This window comes from Urocampus carinirostris, chromosome 2 (assembly GCF_059441175.1).
Source record: "Urocampus carinirostris isolate Australia breed hairy pipefish chromosome 2, RoL_Ucar_1.0, whole genome shotgun sequence".
Lineage (NCBI taxonomy): Eukaryota > Metazoa > Chordata > Actinopteri > Syngnathiformes > Syngnathidae > Urocampus > Urocampus carinirostris.
Genome location: NC_142350.1, coordinates 36,054,032 through 36,074,406, shown reverse-complemented (window position 1 = coordinate 36,074,406; position 20,375 = coordinate 36,054,032). Strand labels below are relative to the sequence as shown.

The 20,375-nt window shown below is 38.9% G+C and overlaps 1 protein-coding gene across 6 annotated transcripts in view; it reads left to right on the top strand.

Annotated features, from left to right (window-relative positions):
* vps13b (vacuolar protein sorting 13 homolog B) overlaps positions 1–20,375 on the top strand; it is a 457,366-nt gene that overhangs the window by 126,547 nt on the left and 310,444 nt on the right. For all 6 annotated transcript variants that reach the window (XM_088326330.1, XM_088326329.1, XM_088326331.1 and 3 more), the window contains 2 exons: positions 17,460–17,569; positions 17,874–18,006. In XM_088326330.1, the coding sequence (XP_088182456.1) occupies positions 17,460–17,569; positions 17,874–18,006 (243 nt within the window). The remainder of the gene's footprint in view (positions 1–17,459; positions 17,570–17,873; positions 18,007–20,375) is intronic.

Sequence of the window (20,375 nt, the reverse complement as noted above, 5' to 3'; positions counted from 1 at the left end):
AATCAAACGTGTTCTGCAACAGCACCCTTTGAGTTTTGGATGTGCATAGTAAATTGCACAGTTTAGATCTGTGATTTATTGCATTCCTCATTTTTCTTGTCACAACCACAAAGGCTGACCCTTATGCGACATTGTGTGGGTCAATTCCATGACTTGAATATTTTGCTGCAGTAAAGCTCTGTATTTTGCAACACTATCTCCTGATTTATCCAACATTTTCTAGGGCCCGACCTCACAGCAACCAAAACATGAGCTGAACACAATCCTTCAAAGTTAGGTAATGCGTCGTGGACCCATGTTGACCATCCCTAGGGCATGAAATCAGGGATCAGTTCATTCTGTCCTTTTGTCTGGTCCTTATTACTCAGCTTCTTGAGAGCTGCTTAAGATGAGTTGCTACACCCAGACAAGCCAGTAAGTTGAGAGTATTTCGACATGGAGAAAAGTTATGAGATGCACTGGGAGAACTCCAACAACCATGACATTATTCTCATATATCCTATCAATTAAGGATAGGGGTCTGTGATTTAGATGAGATGAAAAAAAAAATCCAATAGTGGTAATGAAATCCATAGGAGGGTATGTGGAGAGCTGGATATATCCCAGGATATCCAAACAAAGTTCCGGTGAATGCTAAGGTAAAAGAAGGTACATTCATGTCCAAATACTGTTTTTTTTTTTTTTTTTTTTGTGGAATTGGACATGATTCGAGCAACCAAGGTGAGCACTGATGCGAAATACATTTTTTGAAGTTTCTGTAAAAAATGTGCTCTGATGAAACCAAAATGGATCATTACCAAAAGGCAGATCACTTCTATCTTATCACTAAAATTTTACGAAAACACAAAAATTCACTTTGGTAGTAGAAGGAGGCTCTGAAACTGCTTTAAATTATCTTATAATTGTTAGTTATTTTAATTCTATAATGGAATCACAATACAATCAAGGTCTGTATGCCCCTCGCCCCTCCTGAGCAATGCTGACTGTTGTATCCCGGCCTGTGATACCAGCGACTAATGTGACCATCAATTGCTGCAATGCTAGCCTTCAATGCCTGTGTCGAATTAGTTGCTATGGTAGAAATTTAAGCAAAACGGATGCCTGAACTAAACAAATAGTACTCCTTCAGCCCTTGCTATGGTGTGCTAGCTAATAAAATTGTCAATTTCTTGAAGGGGGAAATTAGGTTTTATAATTTGATCACAAATTATTCATAATATTGAAAAACATCTGATCAATCCAAAAGAATGGCTTATATTTGAGTTATTTCAGTCACTTTGTCAAGAGCGTGACTTAAAACCAACTCCATGACACCAAACAAACCAAAGAAAATTATATTACTTTGTCGTCATCTTATATTTAGCTTATCGTTGTGTCCCCTCCCTATTCGAGTGAGTGATGCCTGAACTGAGGGAGGACGTGTCGAGAGAGAAGGTCGATAATCGTGTTCCTCCAACAGACCCCTTTTGATGTGGGTTGTTTTTGTTTCTTTGAAGATCTCTGCTTGGTCTCATCCCTTACAACAGCTGTTCACTGGTCAAACACACTGAGGGTGAGATGAACACAGTGTTCCTTCATGCAACACACACCGACCTAGTTGGATATTTGAACTTTCCCAAATAAAAAACTATAAGATATTTAACATTCTTATGCCGGGCCGCAGTAGCTCAGGAGGTAGAGTCTCGGGTTATATTTCCGCCTACTCTGAGTTAATTGTCCAAGTTAGATGTCGAAGTGTCCTTGGGCTAGTCATTGAACCCCTAACTGGCCCCATAGGCAGGTAGACGCCCTGCATGGCTGCCTCCGGCTATCGGGGTGTGAGTGTGTGTGTGTGTGTGTGTGTGTGAATGGGTGACGTGTAAAGCGGTGAAAGGTGAAAAGTGCTATATGATTGTAGACCATTTAACATGTAGACCTTTAATTGCGCTAATGCTTTTATTGGCTCAACGTCGACAAATGCTTTTTTAAGATAAATGCTTCCTCACTGTGAGAAAACAATTGGACCTTAACTGAGCAGGGCCATGGGTTCTCCGAGAACTGCTTCTAAAAGATGGGGATCCTGGCCAAACTTGTAAGAGTAGAATACCTTTTTGGGAAAGTTGTTCAGTTGGCAAAAATGCAGAGACAGCTTTTTATGGCAGTTTTCACATCTGGGGTAATTTACTTTACTCCCTACAAAAGATGGTGTTGATATGTAATGTCATTCTGGCCTGGGAGGTTAGAATGTCTTTCTGGAAAAGTGCTGAGTCGACTTTTTGGGCATTTTCACATATAGGTCAACCTTTCTAACAAGCAAGACAAGACATTTTGTTAAAATTGAATGCTGTTCTTGTTTGGAAAAGGGGATTGTCTTTCTGGAAAAATGCTGAGTCAGCCACACCAAAAGTGCCGAATCAGTTATTTTTGGCATTCTCACCTCTAGAGTGACCTATACGATAGCGTGTGCGAGAGAGTGATCCTGGCCAAACATGTTCTGGCAAATGGTATAGGCCTATACCAAATACAGTAAACGTGCGCGCAGACTGTAATGCCAAAGATAGCTTTCATAACAAAGATATTCAAGTAGGTAACACTGTTGAACTGTAAATTTCCTGTAAAGCTGTTGTCAATATTTTTACAAAAATGCATACCAAGTAAAGGAAAAGTTTATAAAGCTTGTGGTGTCCCTATGTAACACTGTGATTAATAACAATGTGGCATTTCAACTGATATGTCATCAATGTATCTACTATAGACAGATAGATGGATAGAGTTTAGTTCATTTGGTACAGATTGCATTAGGTATGCTACAGTTTTCTTTTCCGAAATCATTGCTGGTGTACACGAACTCAGTACTGCAATTCAAGGTGCAGGTGCCTCCTTTCACTCTGTGTTGTTGTTTTTTTTGTGATGGGCAGCTCCCCACACAAGTAAGATTGGATGTGCAGACATAACAGCAAACATGAAAGGTAGTTGCAGAGGGATGGTGAACTCTTGACTACACAGCAAGTTCTTGAATGAGAGGAATTGTTTTCCCGCTTCACTTTTAAGCTCTTGAGGAGGAATAGCATACCTTTGGATTTGTAAAAGAACAGTTAGCTCACCCATTTTTGTAAAACCAGCCTCATACTGTAAAATGCTGTTGTCAGTCCATAACAGCAAAACATAAAAATTGTACTGCTTACATATCTTACCCCCAACCCCCCCCCCCCCCCCCTTTATTTACAGCATTCTTAATCACTTTTTCCTCTACCCAATTCTTACTTAACCTATCCTTACTTGCTTTTCTAGTCCCATTGCCTCAGGCGGTTGTCTTAATTAACCCAGATTGTAATTTGTTTTGTTTTAGTTCCATATTGCTCACATCTAAACTCAAGGCCTCCTCAATCAGGATTAACCCAAACCACAAGAAATCACACTTAGCAGCTTTTTAACAGCACCCCATGTTGCCTACAATTTCAGTCAAATTAAAGGTTTATTTTATTTAGCTATTTCTCCCCCGCTTAACCCAACGCCAACTCCACCCCTACAAGAAAGAAAACTCAACTGAACCGCTGGTTGCTCGCGGCTGCCTGTTGGTCTGCACAAAGTTGTTCTCTGTGCAGATTTTTAATAGGCAACATCAAGTCAACACAGGTGGTAGTGGTCTAACTGGCTGCTCAGGGAAAATAAAGAGCTGAGTTAATTTCTTGAAACACTTAAAAATATAGATTGTGCCGTTTAAAAAACATATTCGGTTTATGAATACACATTCAGTCATTCAGTGGGTTGATCGCAAGAATTACTTTTTCTTCCCGTCGTTAGTTTATAAGCCGCCTGACTTGTTTTCAAGCTGTGCAATGATTTTTGAAATGCTTTGAGATCATTTAGTATAAAGAAACATTTGTAAATAAATGAATAGCTGCCATGTTTGAGTATCACAATACTCCTAAACTATGATTTTTTTTATTTTATTTTTTTGGTTTGAACAAATTTATTGACACTAAAAACAGAAAAGAATCATGACAATCTCAACAGCAATTAAGCACATTCACAATATTATATTCCAATATTATGTTTTTAACAGCAAACACAAAGTGAGGTTTGAACAAACCTTCTCGAAAATCTTATTAGCAATCAAACATATTCACAATTTCATTATATAACATCTTTGTTAGTGTCAATAGATCCGTCCAGGCCAAAGTCGATTATCCTCGGTCTGAACAAATCCACCGACACCAACAGCAGCAAAACACAGTCATCAAGCATATTCACAATTTTTTTATATCTGACAATATGATAATAACTCATCCAATGAAGTACCAGGGATACAACATCATGTGAAAATATATTACGTTTTTTTATGTTATCATCACACTATGTTTAGCCACGGTACCATGTTGTTGATGTTATACCGGGCTGCAAGGAGATTTTTCAGATATTAAACCGGTTCGTAGTGCAGAAAAGGTTGGGGACTACTAAAAGCAGAATTGTTTTGCTGATTTACCAAGTCTACACAGCTCATGAGATGCCTACTGAATGATGAAAAGAGCATTGTGGGAAGTACATTTTTGCCTGACAGATATAAATAAACGCATGGCGGTACATATTCAACAAGGTTTGTCATTTACAATGCTTAGGTTCAGCTAAGAAAATTGAAACAAACTTTTATACTGATTTATGATCACTTTCTGTTTTCCCATTTTCAAACATTTGTATCTTGTACTGTGACTAAAAATAGTAGGTTTATGAGATAATACCTATCTATGTCCCTAGTGTACCGCAGTTCAAGATTCAGCGCACCTACAATGCTATCCGAGTTTGATCCCTGTTGCTACTATTGTTTTTCAATTGTGGTCAGCCGTAAATATCGACTGATCAATAATTGCACAGATATCATAATACACCGGTATCCTTTCCATTTTGTACATAAGGAGCATCGGATTATAAGGTGCACGCTCAGGTTTCTGGCAAATTTTATGTTCTGGGGGGGCCTTAAAGTCTGGAAAATACAGTAACTTGCCACACAATGTCAATACCTCTAAAATACGTTCAGTTGTCTTTTTATCATATAATTCGCCTGTGGTCCCTCAAGTTAGCATTGGCTCATCTTCCTGCCCTGAGGGCATCTATTCTCAACACAGTAGTAAACTCTCAACAAGGAGTCAAGGATGTGTGTGTGTGTGAGTGTGCATCAGCAGCAGTAGTCCTAGACCAAGCAGTAGTAGTAAAACTTCATCACTTTGAGTAGTCCTTGAGGGGACTGGACTCCTCACACTGTGTGTGGTTTGACCTGCTGTGGCCCTCCGGGGCCACATGCCCACTTAGATAAACAGGCCGTAAACACAGGCAGTTCAAGCACCACTCTCTTCTGCTCACAACATATACAAACTTGGTAGATGAAAGGACGTACTCCCGACACTATTACCTTCTTCTAACCTCTCCCTCATAATTAAGAGTCCTGCCACCATGCCCATGAAGCTTCTAATAATAGTAAAAAACGTAGCTCACCTCACAAACTCCATGTTAACAGGTCTAAAGCCCCCGTAGCCAACTTTTTTACAAAACTAAATGTTCCATGCCAGCGTGTGTAAATATGCGGTTATATAAAGCATTGAAGCTGTTTAAGGGTGCTAAGGCAACCCAAGCCGCTCTAATCTCGACACAGGCATGAGAAATTGGACTGGGGGAAGTTAAGGGAGGTATTTTTTCTGGTTATCATGCTCTTGCGCTTATCTGAAAACAAGCTTTAAATGATGTGAACAGTAAAGTAATACAGTAATACTATGTTTTCCGACATCACTCCCAATTCAATCTTTATTTAGTCATGGTCTGCAAAGTGAATATTTGGTGCCTGATTTTTTTTCATTGCACACCCATTTAATACTGCTATGACTGTTTTTTTGTTTTTTGGGGGGTTTACCACTTTCGTGTTTATCTCTTCTCACTTATTTATAGGCATCAATTGTCACTAATTATTTGGGTTGCAAATTTAAGTTAATATTAACCGACAAATCTGTCTTCAGAGAGTACAACAAGTTTCAACTTTAAGTGTAAGTGCATGTTACCACAATCACTCCACTATTTTTCTGCAAATAGTGTAAACACAATTTGATCCGATTTGAAAGTTTTAATGTAAAAATAATAATACAATCCCCTAAGAACATTATTATAGTGCGAAATAAAATGGGTAGACAGTATTGGTCCCAGGGCAATAGTATCGATCCAAGTACTTGCCCATTATCGATACTATGACAATTAGATCGATCCACCTACCTTTATTGAATAGCACACAGACCAAGCATAAAACACTCTTTATTTAGTGCAGTATAGATTTCTGAAAAAATATATTACTACTCTACTATTATATACTATTTTATTTTTTTCTGCACTCTGCATCAATGTCAATACACCTTGAGCACTTTTTATTTGTCCCCTATTTTGGTACATCTTAAAACTTTAATCAGTTAATCCTTTGGACAACCAGTCCTGTTGAGGTGTATTAGCATATGATTTCATATTTTACAGCTTAACAAAATGTGAGTTAGAAGGCTCTGTTGATGACATCGATTAAAAAGTTAAACTACTCCCTCAATCAGGATAAACTGGAAGAACTGAGGTTGAACTGTAGTAAAAGTCCATGAGCCTTCTAAAGAATGGTTGCGATAAGGACTTTTCAAGGTAACTACGCAAAAGCCTGTCCGTCTGTCGGAATTCAGCAGCAGAAGCAGAAGTTTATTTTAATGAGCTCAGAAGTGTCTCCTCCGTTTTCCTTATATTATTACAGTTGGGCTCATTTTAGGTTCACACAGTGCACTTTAAATCTGTGATAGATATGGTAATGATACATTAATGCAATCAGGCCCCTTGTCTGTTTTGTCTCTCATTAAGAAGCCTAGCAATCTTGCTGACAAGAGCCAGGTCATGACTTTAATTTCACATTAGTGTGACATGAAATGAGAAATACAAAAATAAAGCATTTTTGTGGCCAAAGAGGATGGAAGAGCGATAACAACTAGCGTATGCCAAATCTATTCAACTGGTTTAATCAGAGGCGTAAGACAAAGTTGTGTTCAGTTTTGCTCTTTTTTTCAGCACGGAGTCATTTATAATTTATGAATTTTAGAGGATATGTTACAACGAGGGAGCTTTCTTATCAACATTTGGGGCTTGAATGAGCTGCTGTGCTATCGCTCCAAACTCCTCATCTGAATGTCTTTTTCCCCATTCATTATATATAGTCCGCTTCCATTTCCAAGATCCCTACCCAAAAAATGGCCTAAGGTGGTTAGGCGCCGCTAGGCTGTACTTGCCCAAGACACACCAAAGGGAATGGTGCCCTGACGACCCTGGTGGTTAACATAGCCACGAACCGTGAATAACATATAGTCATTCATAATTTTTTTAAAACATACATGTAGGGTTAAATAAAACTGTTTCACTACTTTACAGTAATGAATCCACCTATTTCAATGTCAAAATTTTATAATTTCATATTGTAAATGTGTTTTATAGAAAGTGAATCATCATATCTGTATGCATATGTTTTGTTATAGCCACAATTTGTTTTGGATTTGTTGTCTTCCCATCTGTGATTTCTTAGTTCACTGATAACATTCTGCAGCTTAACCAACACTTGATGAGAGCCATCTGAAAGAGTCATCGTTGTTCACACGCACTAATGTTCATGCACACTGAAATGCCTAAAGGCACAATGAAAGTCCACTGCATTATCTTGTCAAGCTTTATATAATGTAGCCAGTTCAATTTACATGACATAGCATGTACTGATTATAGCGATCCCATTAATCATGCAGATAGTGGCCCATTAACTTTCCAATATTCCCTTTTTGAGATAGCCCGCCTGTTTATTTTCATTATCTGTGCCTTTGCGTCTTATACTCTATCTACAAGTACGTCTTGTTTGGGTAATAAATTGTTGAAGCACTTTGTATTTTTTATTTTCCCCTGACTCTCTCTGACCGAAGCGCATGTACTGTACTGCTTTCTAATCATTAATCATTGTTATGACTAGCCTCACCAAACAACCAAGCGTGTACACACACAAAAGCAACCGGTCAAACTTCTTGTTTGCCGGGGGTCCGTTTCCAGTCAGGCCAACCCTTGTCCTTCCTGATCAACCGTCTCCCTCGGCAGCAAATGCCCTCGGGTCAAAACCCCACATGGAAATGGCAAAATAATAATTTACAGGTTTACTGTTTTGAGAAGTACAAATGTTGCCTTCTTTATATAAATGACCAGTCTTGTCAGTTATGCGTTACACAGTAACGCAATCACTTTTCTTGGTAACGATTACTGTAACCCATTGTCAATAACAATTTCAAATGTCGCTACAACGTGGTGCGTTACTCTGCTACTTATTAAAAACAGTTCACAAACCTCAATGGTACATGTTCCCATTTATCTCAGGATGAATCCGCCAGCGTCACACCACTAATCATATTGATTAAGCGGAATTAGCATGTTTAAATGGTCCTATGAAGTGAAACTCAATACAGTAAAGGCGGCACCGAGCACAGAGTAAAATAATTAGTCCCTACTGATAGTCTCCCTATCATATTTACTCGCATATAACCTGTATTTATAACTATAGAATAAAATACTGAAATCAAGGTGTCAGTTTAAATGCACACATTTTGTTGTTTCACCGGTTGCACATAATTAGCAATGCGTAGGGAGGGGGCAGGGCTTCTAAAGTAGGAATAAATCAACGAAAAATTGATGGGGCAAACCAGTCTCTGAAATAATGTCTGCCCGGACACCCGGGCGTGCATCTTTTACGTCGGGTGTACAACTTACAAAACTTCTCTGCCCGGTTGGCCCAAAAAAGAAAAAAAAAAAAGTTTTTTTTTTAAATCAAACGCTTGCTTTATTCCGATCTCGAAAATCTTCGTTCGGTTTGAGAATTTCGGTTTGTTTAGCAATTTGCATACTCGGCAGCCGATCGGAAGACTGCATCGAATAACTTGGTGCTTCCGGACTTTCCAGAGTGTTATAAGGTCGTGCATTTGCATGTCATTTTCCAAAGTAGACGCACAGCGAACACAACAAAAATGGATAAGTGGTAAGGAATCAAGCCAAAATCTCAGCCCCAGGAGAAAGATTCAAAAGAAGCAACATTTATAAAGCTACAAAACGTGAACATATATTAAAAAGATGGTGGAAAGAGGAGTTCACGTGGCTTGTAGCAGACGACGTAACGCAAATATTGCATGAATGAAGATGAGTAAATACAGGTGCATACTGATGGTAGATGAAAAACTTGCAATGAATGTTATAAGTAGATTTATAATCAACTTAATTTTAAAGTGTTATGTAATATATTCTGATTATCAATCCTTAACACTTTGAAACAAGGTTTTTTTCTTATTGTGTTTGTTGTGAAAAATGGGCCAGACAACTTTATGGCTGGGCTTGCAACTTTTCAGAGTTGTCTGCCCTGGTGTCCGGTAACTTTTTGTCATGAGTTTCAGACACTGGGCAAACGCAAGAACAGAATTTAGGGAAAGCTGCTCTAAATTTTCGTCTTTTTATTTGAAAAAATATTTTTGCAATACACCATGCCTGGAAAAAAAACGTCTTAGGCAGTACTGAGCATTGGAATATGAAATCTTTGAGTGGTTTGAAACTCATGGACAAAATGGATATGGGGTGTCTTGGATAATTGTTTTTTTTTCGCGATCTCTTGAGAAACACGAGAAAATAAATATGGTTAATAACTTACACAAATTGGTGTACATGGTTTCTTTTTTTATTTTGTGGCTATTTTTGAGTTTCAATGCGACTATTGTTAGGGAAAAAAAAATATTATAAATGTAGCGTTTACCAAATTGTTCGGATTAGTTATCTGACTCCATTAACCAAACACAAACTTTATTCTCCTAACAATGCATGCTCATTTTCTTAATTTTAGGGAAACATATTGACAAGAGACAGGCTTTACCACTTCGGGGCAGATTTATTTTCTTAATTTATTATTAAGTGAATTCCATCAAATTTTGCCGAATTATTATCGAAATCGTCTCATTAGTCTTGTCGAGCCTCCCATCTCTCGTTCTCCGATCTGTGTTTTTTCCGTCTTCCCTCTTTTTGACACGTCGGGGCATCGGCCCCTCCCGTGGGGCGTGCTGACTCCTCCCCTGGGCGTGCTGACTCCTCCCCTTGGGCGGGCCAGGAACTCCTCACCTCGTCTGACCGGTGCGTCACGAAAAGTGTTTTTCTATAAACATAATTCTTGTCCAGGCCAGACTGTCCCCAAGCCTTCCCTGTGAAAAATCCCCACTGCATTCAACAAATGTAATTTGCATTATATTAAATCCCTTATAGTTAATTAAATAAAATTTTAAAAAATCCTTCATTATATACCGAAATTTGTAACTTAATACTTCCAGAGTACCTCGCTACTTTTGGGTTTCTGTAATCCGTGGTGCAACGAAATTACTTTTTAAATAGTGTAACTATTAACTGTAAGTATATACTTTTTTTCTAGTAGTGTGCCCAACACTGCAAATGACCATAGAAATGATGCATGCCACCTTTTTATTCGAAATTTGAACATACTGTTCTTTAAACCCACCCACACACAACTGAGTCATTTGCATGTTGTGCCAGCAGCTTCTGGTCAGTCATATGCCTCCTTGCAATCACACGCACACATTTTTTAGTTACACTGAGACCGCCACCCAAACCAGCAGAACACCTGTCGAACGGCAAAGCCCGCTCCAGGACACCTTCGCGTTATGAGCTCATCGGAAAAGCAATTAAAGGCAGCGTAGGCCCGGCGCGCTTGCGTAATGTTTTGTTTTGCTACTTGGCTTGGAAATTAACTAAACCTGTCACAAGTATTCTGGCTGACGTGAGCTGGGGCTGGCCTATATTTATTTATTTTCTGTTGGAGAAGCTGGACGCAAGGTCCCAACACTGCCTCATGTCCAATAATGAACCAATTCTGAGAGAGCGATTAGCTGACTAAAACAGTATACACTACTCTACTTCTTGGTGTGGGTGAGATCAAGGTGGGGTCATTGTTTTTTTTGTTTTTTTTTTGCCTGTCTGCAATGCTGATGGTTGGGTCATGGCTCTGCTGTTTTGAGGTCGTGCCCTTTTTAAGTTTAGGCCCTCTTTAACCTGTGACTTCAATCTCTGGGGAACATGATGCCGTACACAGACTTTGGCTTGTAACATACTACATGCTATATGATAATAAATATCATATTTTTTCAACTATAAGGCGCCCCAGTTATAAAGCACACACCCAAAAATCTCTTGTAGTATATTTTTCTGATATGTATATTCCATCCATTATCTCCACCACTTATTCTCAGTAGGGTTTGAATGGGTGCCCTGAACTGGTTGCCAGCCGGTTGCAGGACACACAAGGACAGACAAATTACTCGCTTATTCACACCTAGGGACGATTTGGACCGGCCAGTTAACCTGACATGGGTTGTACTATTCCCTGTGGTGTGTCTTGGGCAAGTACAGCCTGCTGACGCCTATCCTCTACAGGCCAACAAATGGCCTTTTATATACTCGACCGAAACTTTATCCCGTCTATTCTGCACTTGACTCGGAGTTTAATGGAAACGTAACAATCATGATATGGTTTGCATGAATGTAATTTTATCCCCGAGCTATATGTACTCGTGAAAAGAGCCATATGTGGCCCGCGAGTCATAGGATCGAATCAATGATATGCAATTGTGAAAAACCATCTATGTCTTTAGCTGCCTGCTGGTTAGTGTTTGGTGCTCTTACCATTGCTACCTGATTTCATCTCCGTTACCACCATTTAAATGCAATTGTGGCCAGAGGTAAAATGTATCAACTGATCAATAACTGAACAAATGTGGTAACACATTTCCAACTTCTAAAAGGACCACTGGAGTTTAAAAAACGGTACAAAAACAGGCTATGACTTGAGTGGAATGATACTAAAAACGTTTTGGGGAGTTGATAATAGGCAGAAAAAGGTTTATATGTTTCGAGGCTTCGCCTTATTGCGGTCTCATGATTTCACATGGATTCAGTCTGATGTCAAAGAGCTGTAAAATATCAACACCCCCAATATCGCTTTTAAGTCTACTAGTCTTAAACCTTTAGAGAAAGGGGGGAAAAAAATAACATTAATTGGTCTATTGTGAGTGAGTCAAGGTAAGTGTGTGCTCATACGTCTGCACATACGCCGCTCGTGTTTTCTCGAGGAATCATTTATGAAGCAAGAAAAACACATCTGTTATCCCTGTCATCGCTCCCCGTAATTACCCGTGTGCCACCCTGTTAGAGAAGTGAAAACAACAGTTAGCGTCCTGCTGAGGTTGCCCCCTAAGCATGTCAGGCTGTTTGATGTCGCTGCTTGCTTCAAAGGAGGCGTCGTTGTTGCGGCCGCCGGCCTTCGCTGTGATGGGACAAGAACGCTGTTGTGTTAATAGCTTTACTCTTCAAAGGCCTGGAAGTCAGTCAACATGTATTTTGACGCAGTGGTGCCGTGAGATCACTACATATATGAGATTCAATTATATAAGTATTTGAACACGCTGCTATTTTGCTATTTCTCCCACTTATAAATCTTGAAGGGGTCTAAAATTTTCATCGAAGGTGCATGTCCACTGTGAGAGGGATATACTAAAAAGAAAAATCCAGAAATTACAATGTATGTTTTTTTTCAATGATTCATTTGCATAATATAGCTGAAAATAAGTATTTGAACACCTGAGGAAATGAATGTTAATATTTGGTACAGTAGCCTCGGTTTGCTATTACAGAGGTCAAACGTTTCCTGTCTTTCACCAGGTTTGCACACACTGCAGGAGGGATCTTGGCCCAATCTTCCACACAGATCTTCTCTAGATCAGTCATGTTTCTGGGCTGTCGCTGAGAAACAAGGAGTTTGAGCTTCCTCTAAAAAAAATTGATTGGGTTTAGGTCTGGAGACTGGCTGGGCCATGCTAGAACCTTAATAGTTTTTTGGCTGTGTGCTTCGGGTCATTGTCGTGTTGGAAGACCCAGCCACGGCCCATCTTCAATGCTCTGAGGGAAGGAGGTTGTTCCCCAAAATCTCATAATACAACCCCCCAGTCATCCTCTCTTTATTAATGCAGTACACTCCTCCTGTCCCATGTGCAGAAAAACACCCCCAAAGCATGATGCTACCAACCCCTTCACTTCACAGTAGGGATGGTGTCTTTCGGATTGTACTCTTCATTCTTCTTCCTCTAAACACTCTTAGTAGAATTATCCCCAAAAAGTTCTACTTTGGTCTCATCTGTATCACTTAAATACTCGTATGCAAGCTTATGACATGTGCCGGTTCAAGCAGGGGAACCTTTCGTGCCATGCATGTTTTCGAACTATGACGTCTTAGTGTATTACCTGCAGTAACCATGGAAACGGTGGTCCCGGGTATTTTCAGGAAATTGGCCAACTCCTCTCGTGTAGTTCTGGGCTGATTCCTCACCTTACTTAGAATCATTGAGACCCCACGAGGTGATATCCTGCATGGGGCTCCACACCGATTGAGATTGACCTTCATGTTTAGCTTCTTCCATTTTCTAATGATTCCTCCAAAAGTGGACCTTATTTACCAAGCTGCTTGGCAATTGCACCCTAGCCCTTTTGTAATGATTTCTACATAATTGAAAATATGTTGATGACTCGGGCTATGACTACCAATAGTGCTTTGCATAAACCCTCAATTTAAAGCCTATTACTGTGAAAATCTTTGCTGTGGAGCTCATTCACCTCTTTTTGGATTATTTTACGCTCTAACAGTATTAGTCTATGATGAAACTTGTAGAAGTTGGCTCCCAGCAATGCACCTATAGCCAAGTCCTATTAGGAAGCCACATTGTGGTAAAGGAGTTCAAGCCACAGGCCCGAGATTATGATTCCTATTTAGGAAAAAGCGAGAGAGGATTCCTGGTGACAAAAGAAAGACTGAAGGTGGAAAAGCTGTGTAAAATGGAGGATGACAGCGACCTGGATGCTGAAGTGAGAGATTGTAATTGTAATGTGGTGTGGAGGTTGTGGTATTAAGAAAGGAGGGGTGGAAGATGGATGGGAGAACTTGAGAGTGGGTTATGGAATACATTTGGATTAGGGACGGCTGCCAGAAAATATGTTGTTCAGGACACATGACGTTTGGGATGTGAGATGGGAAACAACCTGACGGGACTGATGGAAAGTAAACTGCGCCTGGAGATATATGCGACAATAAAAAATATTTTCAGTTTGACTCTTGGGAAAACATTTATAGTTTTTTGCCGTTAACTATCCTTTGTAAATCATGATGATGAAGGCATTTCCACTGCTAAACAGTTGACCCAAACACAGACGCACACGTACACTCTTAACTTGTTTAGTACCTTGATTTAAAAAACAGGTTAAAAATAATTATATTTGTGTTCTTTGTTATTGTTTGCAACATGATTACACATGTGTTTTTTCTAATAGCAATACTTGGTCTCCTATAACTTTGTCATGTGAGCAAGGGAGGGGAGGGTTGAAGATCTTCCGGCTGATCAAGTGGCTCTGATTGAAAAAAAAATATAGCTTCTGAATTTTATTCAGTACGGTACATTTAGGTTTTTTTAGAATGTTATTGTTGAACTTGTGGTTATATGTCAACGCCAATTTAATTCATTTTGACTGCTGCTGCTGTTGATTGAGATTGACAGCTGAGGACAAAGTCAGCAAACGAGTGTCTTGATCGTGGCACAATGTGTTACTTTTCTGTACTAGACATCCCCCCTCTGATTTCTTAAAATGTAAGAAATGAACGTGAATGAGTTCATTCTTATGGCTGTTTAAGCTTGTAGCCTAAAATCTAGAAGGGCTTGTTGGACAACAACATTCTTTTCAGGTTTTAATCAGGTGTGTTCTTAGAACAAAAGTGCAACAAAAATAGTGCAATGATATTAGAGGCAACATATTTCCAAAATAAGAGTAAATATATATGAAAATACATTTTTCAATAATTATTTTGTTGTTGTTGCGTTTTAAGGTTGTAGTGGCTCTCAAGAAGAAACTCTTTGTTTTAACAAATCTCTTGCGTTGTCGGCTCTGTTGCGATGGGCAGAGAGCATTCAATTATTATTTTTTTAAACTTTATCGAAGACTCTCTGTAAGGTTTTTCTGTGTGTAGTCACAGATCCCAGCATACAACACACCTGTAGCCCTGCATGATACCTGCAGCTTCTGTTTCAGGTTGTGTTTCCTGAACACTCTCAGGAAGTCGAGCTGGTGGGTCTTCCCTCCCACAGCTTTACTGTTGGTAGAACAGGAGAAGTCATCAGAGAATATTCCAAAATATGTGGGTCCACTATCTGGATCATTTTGATGCAAGTTTTTTTAAGGAAAGGCCCCAATCTGTTCACTTGTTTAAAAAAAAACAACAACCAACAAATATATCTTTCGTAACAGTTTTGTAAACCAAAAGCCGTTACTTAGCAACAAGTTTTTAGGTTGTTTTATTAAAACTGACTTTTATTTTGCATGCTGGTTTGACGTCTAAAACATAGTTTGAGACCATTTTTAGTACAAAATCACAAAATAATGTGGCTTAAGAACAGTGTTTCAAATTGTTTTCCCCACAATAGGTTTTAGGGTTGTTCTGAACCAGCACGACTATTCAATTTTAAATTAAGTGATCTCTTTTTGGGAGTCATTTTAAACAAGTTTATGCATTTATTTATTTACTAAACTATCCAATAATTAGTTTGTATTTTCATTAATTTTATTATTGTATTGCACGGTACTTAGGATTGTTCTAGGAGAAAAATAATATTTTTGGGGCTGATTTTTTCAAAAACAAAACAAAATGTTTTGTGAAATTAACTGCAGTTCAATCTTAGTTTGTTTTGGCAAATTGAACCATGACCTAAGTAGAGAAAAAAAATCCACGTCTTAAATTTATTAAATAAAAACTTTTTGCAGTTTAAACTGCATATGGTAGAAATTATTCATGTGTCTTTCTCTTTTAAAGAAACTGTGAGTATTATTTAATGACTACTAATGGAAAAAAACAAAAACAAAAAACAATCCTTTAGAAAAAAAAAAAAAAAAAACAACAAGATTCATCTAAAATATTAACAAAAAATGTTTTCAAACAAATAAACATGCATTAAGAAAAATTACTTGCAAGTTGAGAAATTGACATTTATTTGACATACCGTGAGCCTCACCATAATTGTAGCCATCTTGCTGCTACGGGTAAAATGCTAGCTAAAGGCTTGTGGAAAAATGATGTGGTCTGGTCATTTAGGTATCGTAGTTTGTATTTCTCCTTGTCCCCCTTAGCACACACCTTTAGTTGCATGATAAAATACAGTGACATCGAGGTGGAGTAACACAAACTGTCTCTTTACTGCTCAATTACGTACACTTGTAATCAAATCTGCTGTTTCTGTGTTTGTTGTTGTTGTTTTATTGTTTTTTTCCTCTCTGCTGTGAAGTGGCGGGTGTCAAATGCTTTTGCAAGACATTAATGCCATCTATCGTTAAGAAGTGCGATTAACTCCTCAATTTTTTTAGCATTATTTTGCCTACATAAGCAGGTATGCGATACACTTTTTGTCAGCGGCCTACTAGTTGAGAAACAGACCTGCTTTATGGAGTTGGTCCAGTTGTGTTGTACTACTTTGACATTAAACACAAACACACACACATTGATATGTCTTACAAGGTACGTCATTTTAGCCAAACACGCAGACATATTACACTGCAGACACACCCTAATGGCGTCACAAACCACTGAACTTTGTGCAACTCAGGCAAATTAGTGCAGTTTTATGTATACGGTTTCCCCTTAATATGATCGAGTGGGGAGCAATGGTTAGTAAAAATGCCTCCCGTTATGTCGGCATGTGTGTGCATGAGCATGATTGTTACATCTGCAACACAGTAAGCAATCAGGCTCCTACAGTCTGACACACATGCATGCACTCACACTGATTCCCCTTTGCCTTGGGGCCAGAAACAGCAGATTGGAGTCTTGTCCAAAGTACCATTAAACTTTTTGAAAGTCCTGCTGCTAGAGCTAAAACATCCTCCTGTCGTCATGCAGGGACATTCCACGGCACGCCAGAGACCCGGCACTAATCCTGCCGGCATGGGAGTCATTATTGATAGGATCCTAACGCATTACCTCAGGGCCCGCTTATTGTTAGTAAAGATTATTATTTAAGAGTAAACCAAAATACAGGCAAAGTGTCAAGTTTCATAGGCATTCATCAGAAGAAAATGTTATGATTGGCTCAGGGAACTACCTCTTTGAAAACGGCTTTTGGAGAAAAAAAATTGCCCTTGCAGCACATATATAAACAACTTTATATGATCAAGATACTAAGGTCATACAAAGCGCTGAGGGTAGAAGAAAAGTCATCTGATTTTTTTGCATGTTAATCAAAGTGTTTCGTGTCAATTGAGCTCTTTTGTGGAAATTGCATTTTTAAGACATTTTCTTTTGCTTTCGATGTGTCCAGGTGCTGTTTTGTTGGCCAGTGTCCAGGGCTTTTCTATCAATGTGGACCCGATCATCTGTGTTTGGCTGCTGCATCAGCCTCATCGAGGGAGTAGCAGGCAACAGCAGCAGGTGTGATATGCTTCTTCAAAACATGTTTGCATGATATAATCTGTAATATCTTGATTTGTCTTGATAAATGTAGGGTTCATATGGGTACTTGAAACCCTTGAAGATCCTTGAATATTAATGTGGTGTATTCAAAGATTTTAAAAGTGCTTGAATTTGGCCATGAAATTTGTGTACAACCATGTCTCATGTACACATACAGTATATACCACACTCTCTATGATCACACACTGTCATGTACACGCATGCTCATTCCGACCCATACTGATACACGCATTCTTTCGTTTCATCATATACTCCATTTCAGAATTCAGTTCCAGTTCAATTGGCCAAGAGGCGAGAGGATGAAGTATCGGTAGGAAGCACGCCATTGGTCAAGCAACCCTCCAATCAAGCTTCAGACTACGCAAGCAGTCCTGTCAAAACCAAGACTGTCACAGGTAAGGATACTTGCGAGCAAAATGCCTCAAAATGATTTAACCGGCAATACTCCTGATTCTACTGCAAACTGTTTTTTGATATAAATTGAAGAAAACCAAGTTCCCCTCTAAGATTACTGAACTGTATTTGGTTCTGGTCTGGATATTCAAAAAATCTTTCAGATAGAACTAACTAGTTTAAGTTTGCAACACAAACTGTTGTCATTATGATAAATTTACTTTAAAGCACATGTACATCAGACAGACAGCAAATTTTGCTTTGAATGACCAGTAAAAACTGCAGTGAGTCCCAATCACCGTCTTCCAACCGACCTTGCGACGTCTGATGTAAAGAGGGCCCTGTGCTGTTATACTGAGATGTCCAGCATAGCAATGCACCATTGCAATCAAGGGGACTTTCCTCCAGGCTTGAAGCGGGTGCCTGTTAATGTGCAAGTAAATGCACATAGACACATATGACCTGTTCACTGCAGATCATTTCCCCTAAAAGCGCTAGGGGCAAGGTGATATCATGCTCTTAGTGTTGTTGCTACCCAGTCACAGAACCAATAATCTCTCCATTTGGCAAGCAAATACGTTACTCCATCTCTTTTCCTCTTATGTTTTGGTTGTCTGTGCTAAATATTCATGTAAATGATGCAAAGACCAATTATTTATAGAACAAACTTAGCTTAATTGATATTAGGTTCCTATAGTAAGTGACCAATTTTTTGTCAATAAAACGGGATATTTTGATGACACCTTCACGCGACAAGAAAGCAAAATTCTTGATAGGGCATATTGCCGCACTGTTATTTGCTACTGTGTATACGCTTCAACGTTAACTGTTCATTCACAGCTTGTCAGGATGAAAACACAAATTCTGAATGGTAAATGATGGCGATGTAGTTGTGTTTTCATTTTCAAATGTACTTTATAGAATAGAATTGTCTTTATTGCCATTGATTTGATAACATAGTGTTTACAATGAGATTTGACATAGCCTCTTGGGTAAACATGTATTAGGACAAGTTAGTTACTATGATAGTGTGGACTTTATCCACACTTGATTACAATATGAAGTGATGAGTTTCTTGGACTCTTAATTATGTTTTAATGATCCTAGAAATATAGCGCAAGTAGCAGGCTGTGTATACAATTGTTATTGTGTTGGTCTTGTTTATATATCACCGCAAAGTAAATATCTCCTCACTAACATGCGAAATAACATGTTACCTAAAAGTGTCTACAAGATAAACATTACATAAAAGTTTTTTAAATATATATATATATATATATATATATATATATATATATATATATATATATATATATATACTGGACTGTCTCAGAAAATTAGAATATTGTGATAAAGTTCTTTATTTTCTGTAATGCAATTAAAAAAACAAAAATGTCATACATTCTGGATTCATTACACATCAACTGAACTATTTCAATCCTTTTATTATTTGAATATTGCTGATTTTGGCTTACAGCTGAAAAAAACTCAAAAATCCTATCTCAAAATATTAGAATACTTCCTCAGACCAAGTAAAAAAAAATAATTTTATAACAGCAAAACTAAATCAAACATTTGAAAATGTCCATTGATGAACTCAGTACTTGGTTGGGAATCCTTTTGCACGGATTACTGCATCAATCCGGCGTGGCATGGAGGCAATCAGCCTGTGGCATTGCTGAGGTGTTATTGATGCCCAGGATGCTTCGATAGCGGCCTTCAGCTCATTTGCATTTGTAGGTCTGGTGTCTTTCATCTTCTTCTTAACTATACCCCACAAATTCTCGATGGGGTTCAGGTCAGGGGAATTAGCAGGCCAATCAAGGACAGTGATGCCATGGTCAGTGCACCAGTTACTGGTGGTTTTGGCACTGTGGGTCGGTGCCAGATCATGCTGGAAAATGAAATACTCATCTCCATAGAGCTTTTCAGCAGATGGAAGCATGTAGTGCTCTAAAATCTCTTGGTACACAGTTGCATTTACTCTGGACTTGATGAAACACAGTGGACCAACACCAGCAGCTGACATGGCTCCCCAAACCATTGCTGACTGTGGGAACTTCACACTGGATTTCAAGCAACTTGGATTTTGCTCTTCTCCAGCCTTTCTCCAGACTCTGGCGCCTTGACTTCCAAATGAAATGCAAAACTTGCTTTCGTCTGAAAAGAGGACTTTGGACCACTCTGCAACTGTCCAGTGCTTCTTCTCCATAGCCCAAGTCAGACGCTTCTTCCGTTGTCTTGAGTTCAGAAGTGGCTTGACCATGGGAATACGGCTATTGTAGCCCATTTCCCGGACACGTCTGTGAACTGTGGCTTTTGATACCTGGACTCCAGCTTCAGCGCACTGTCTTTGAAGCTCCCTCAAATT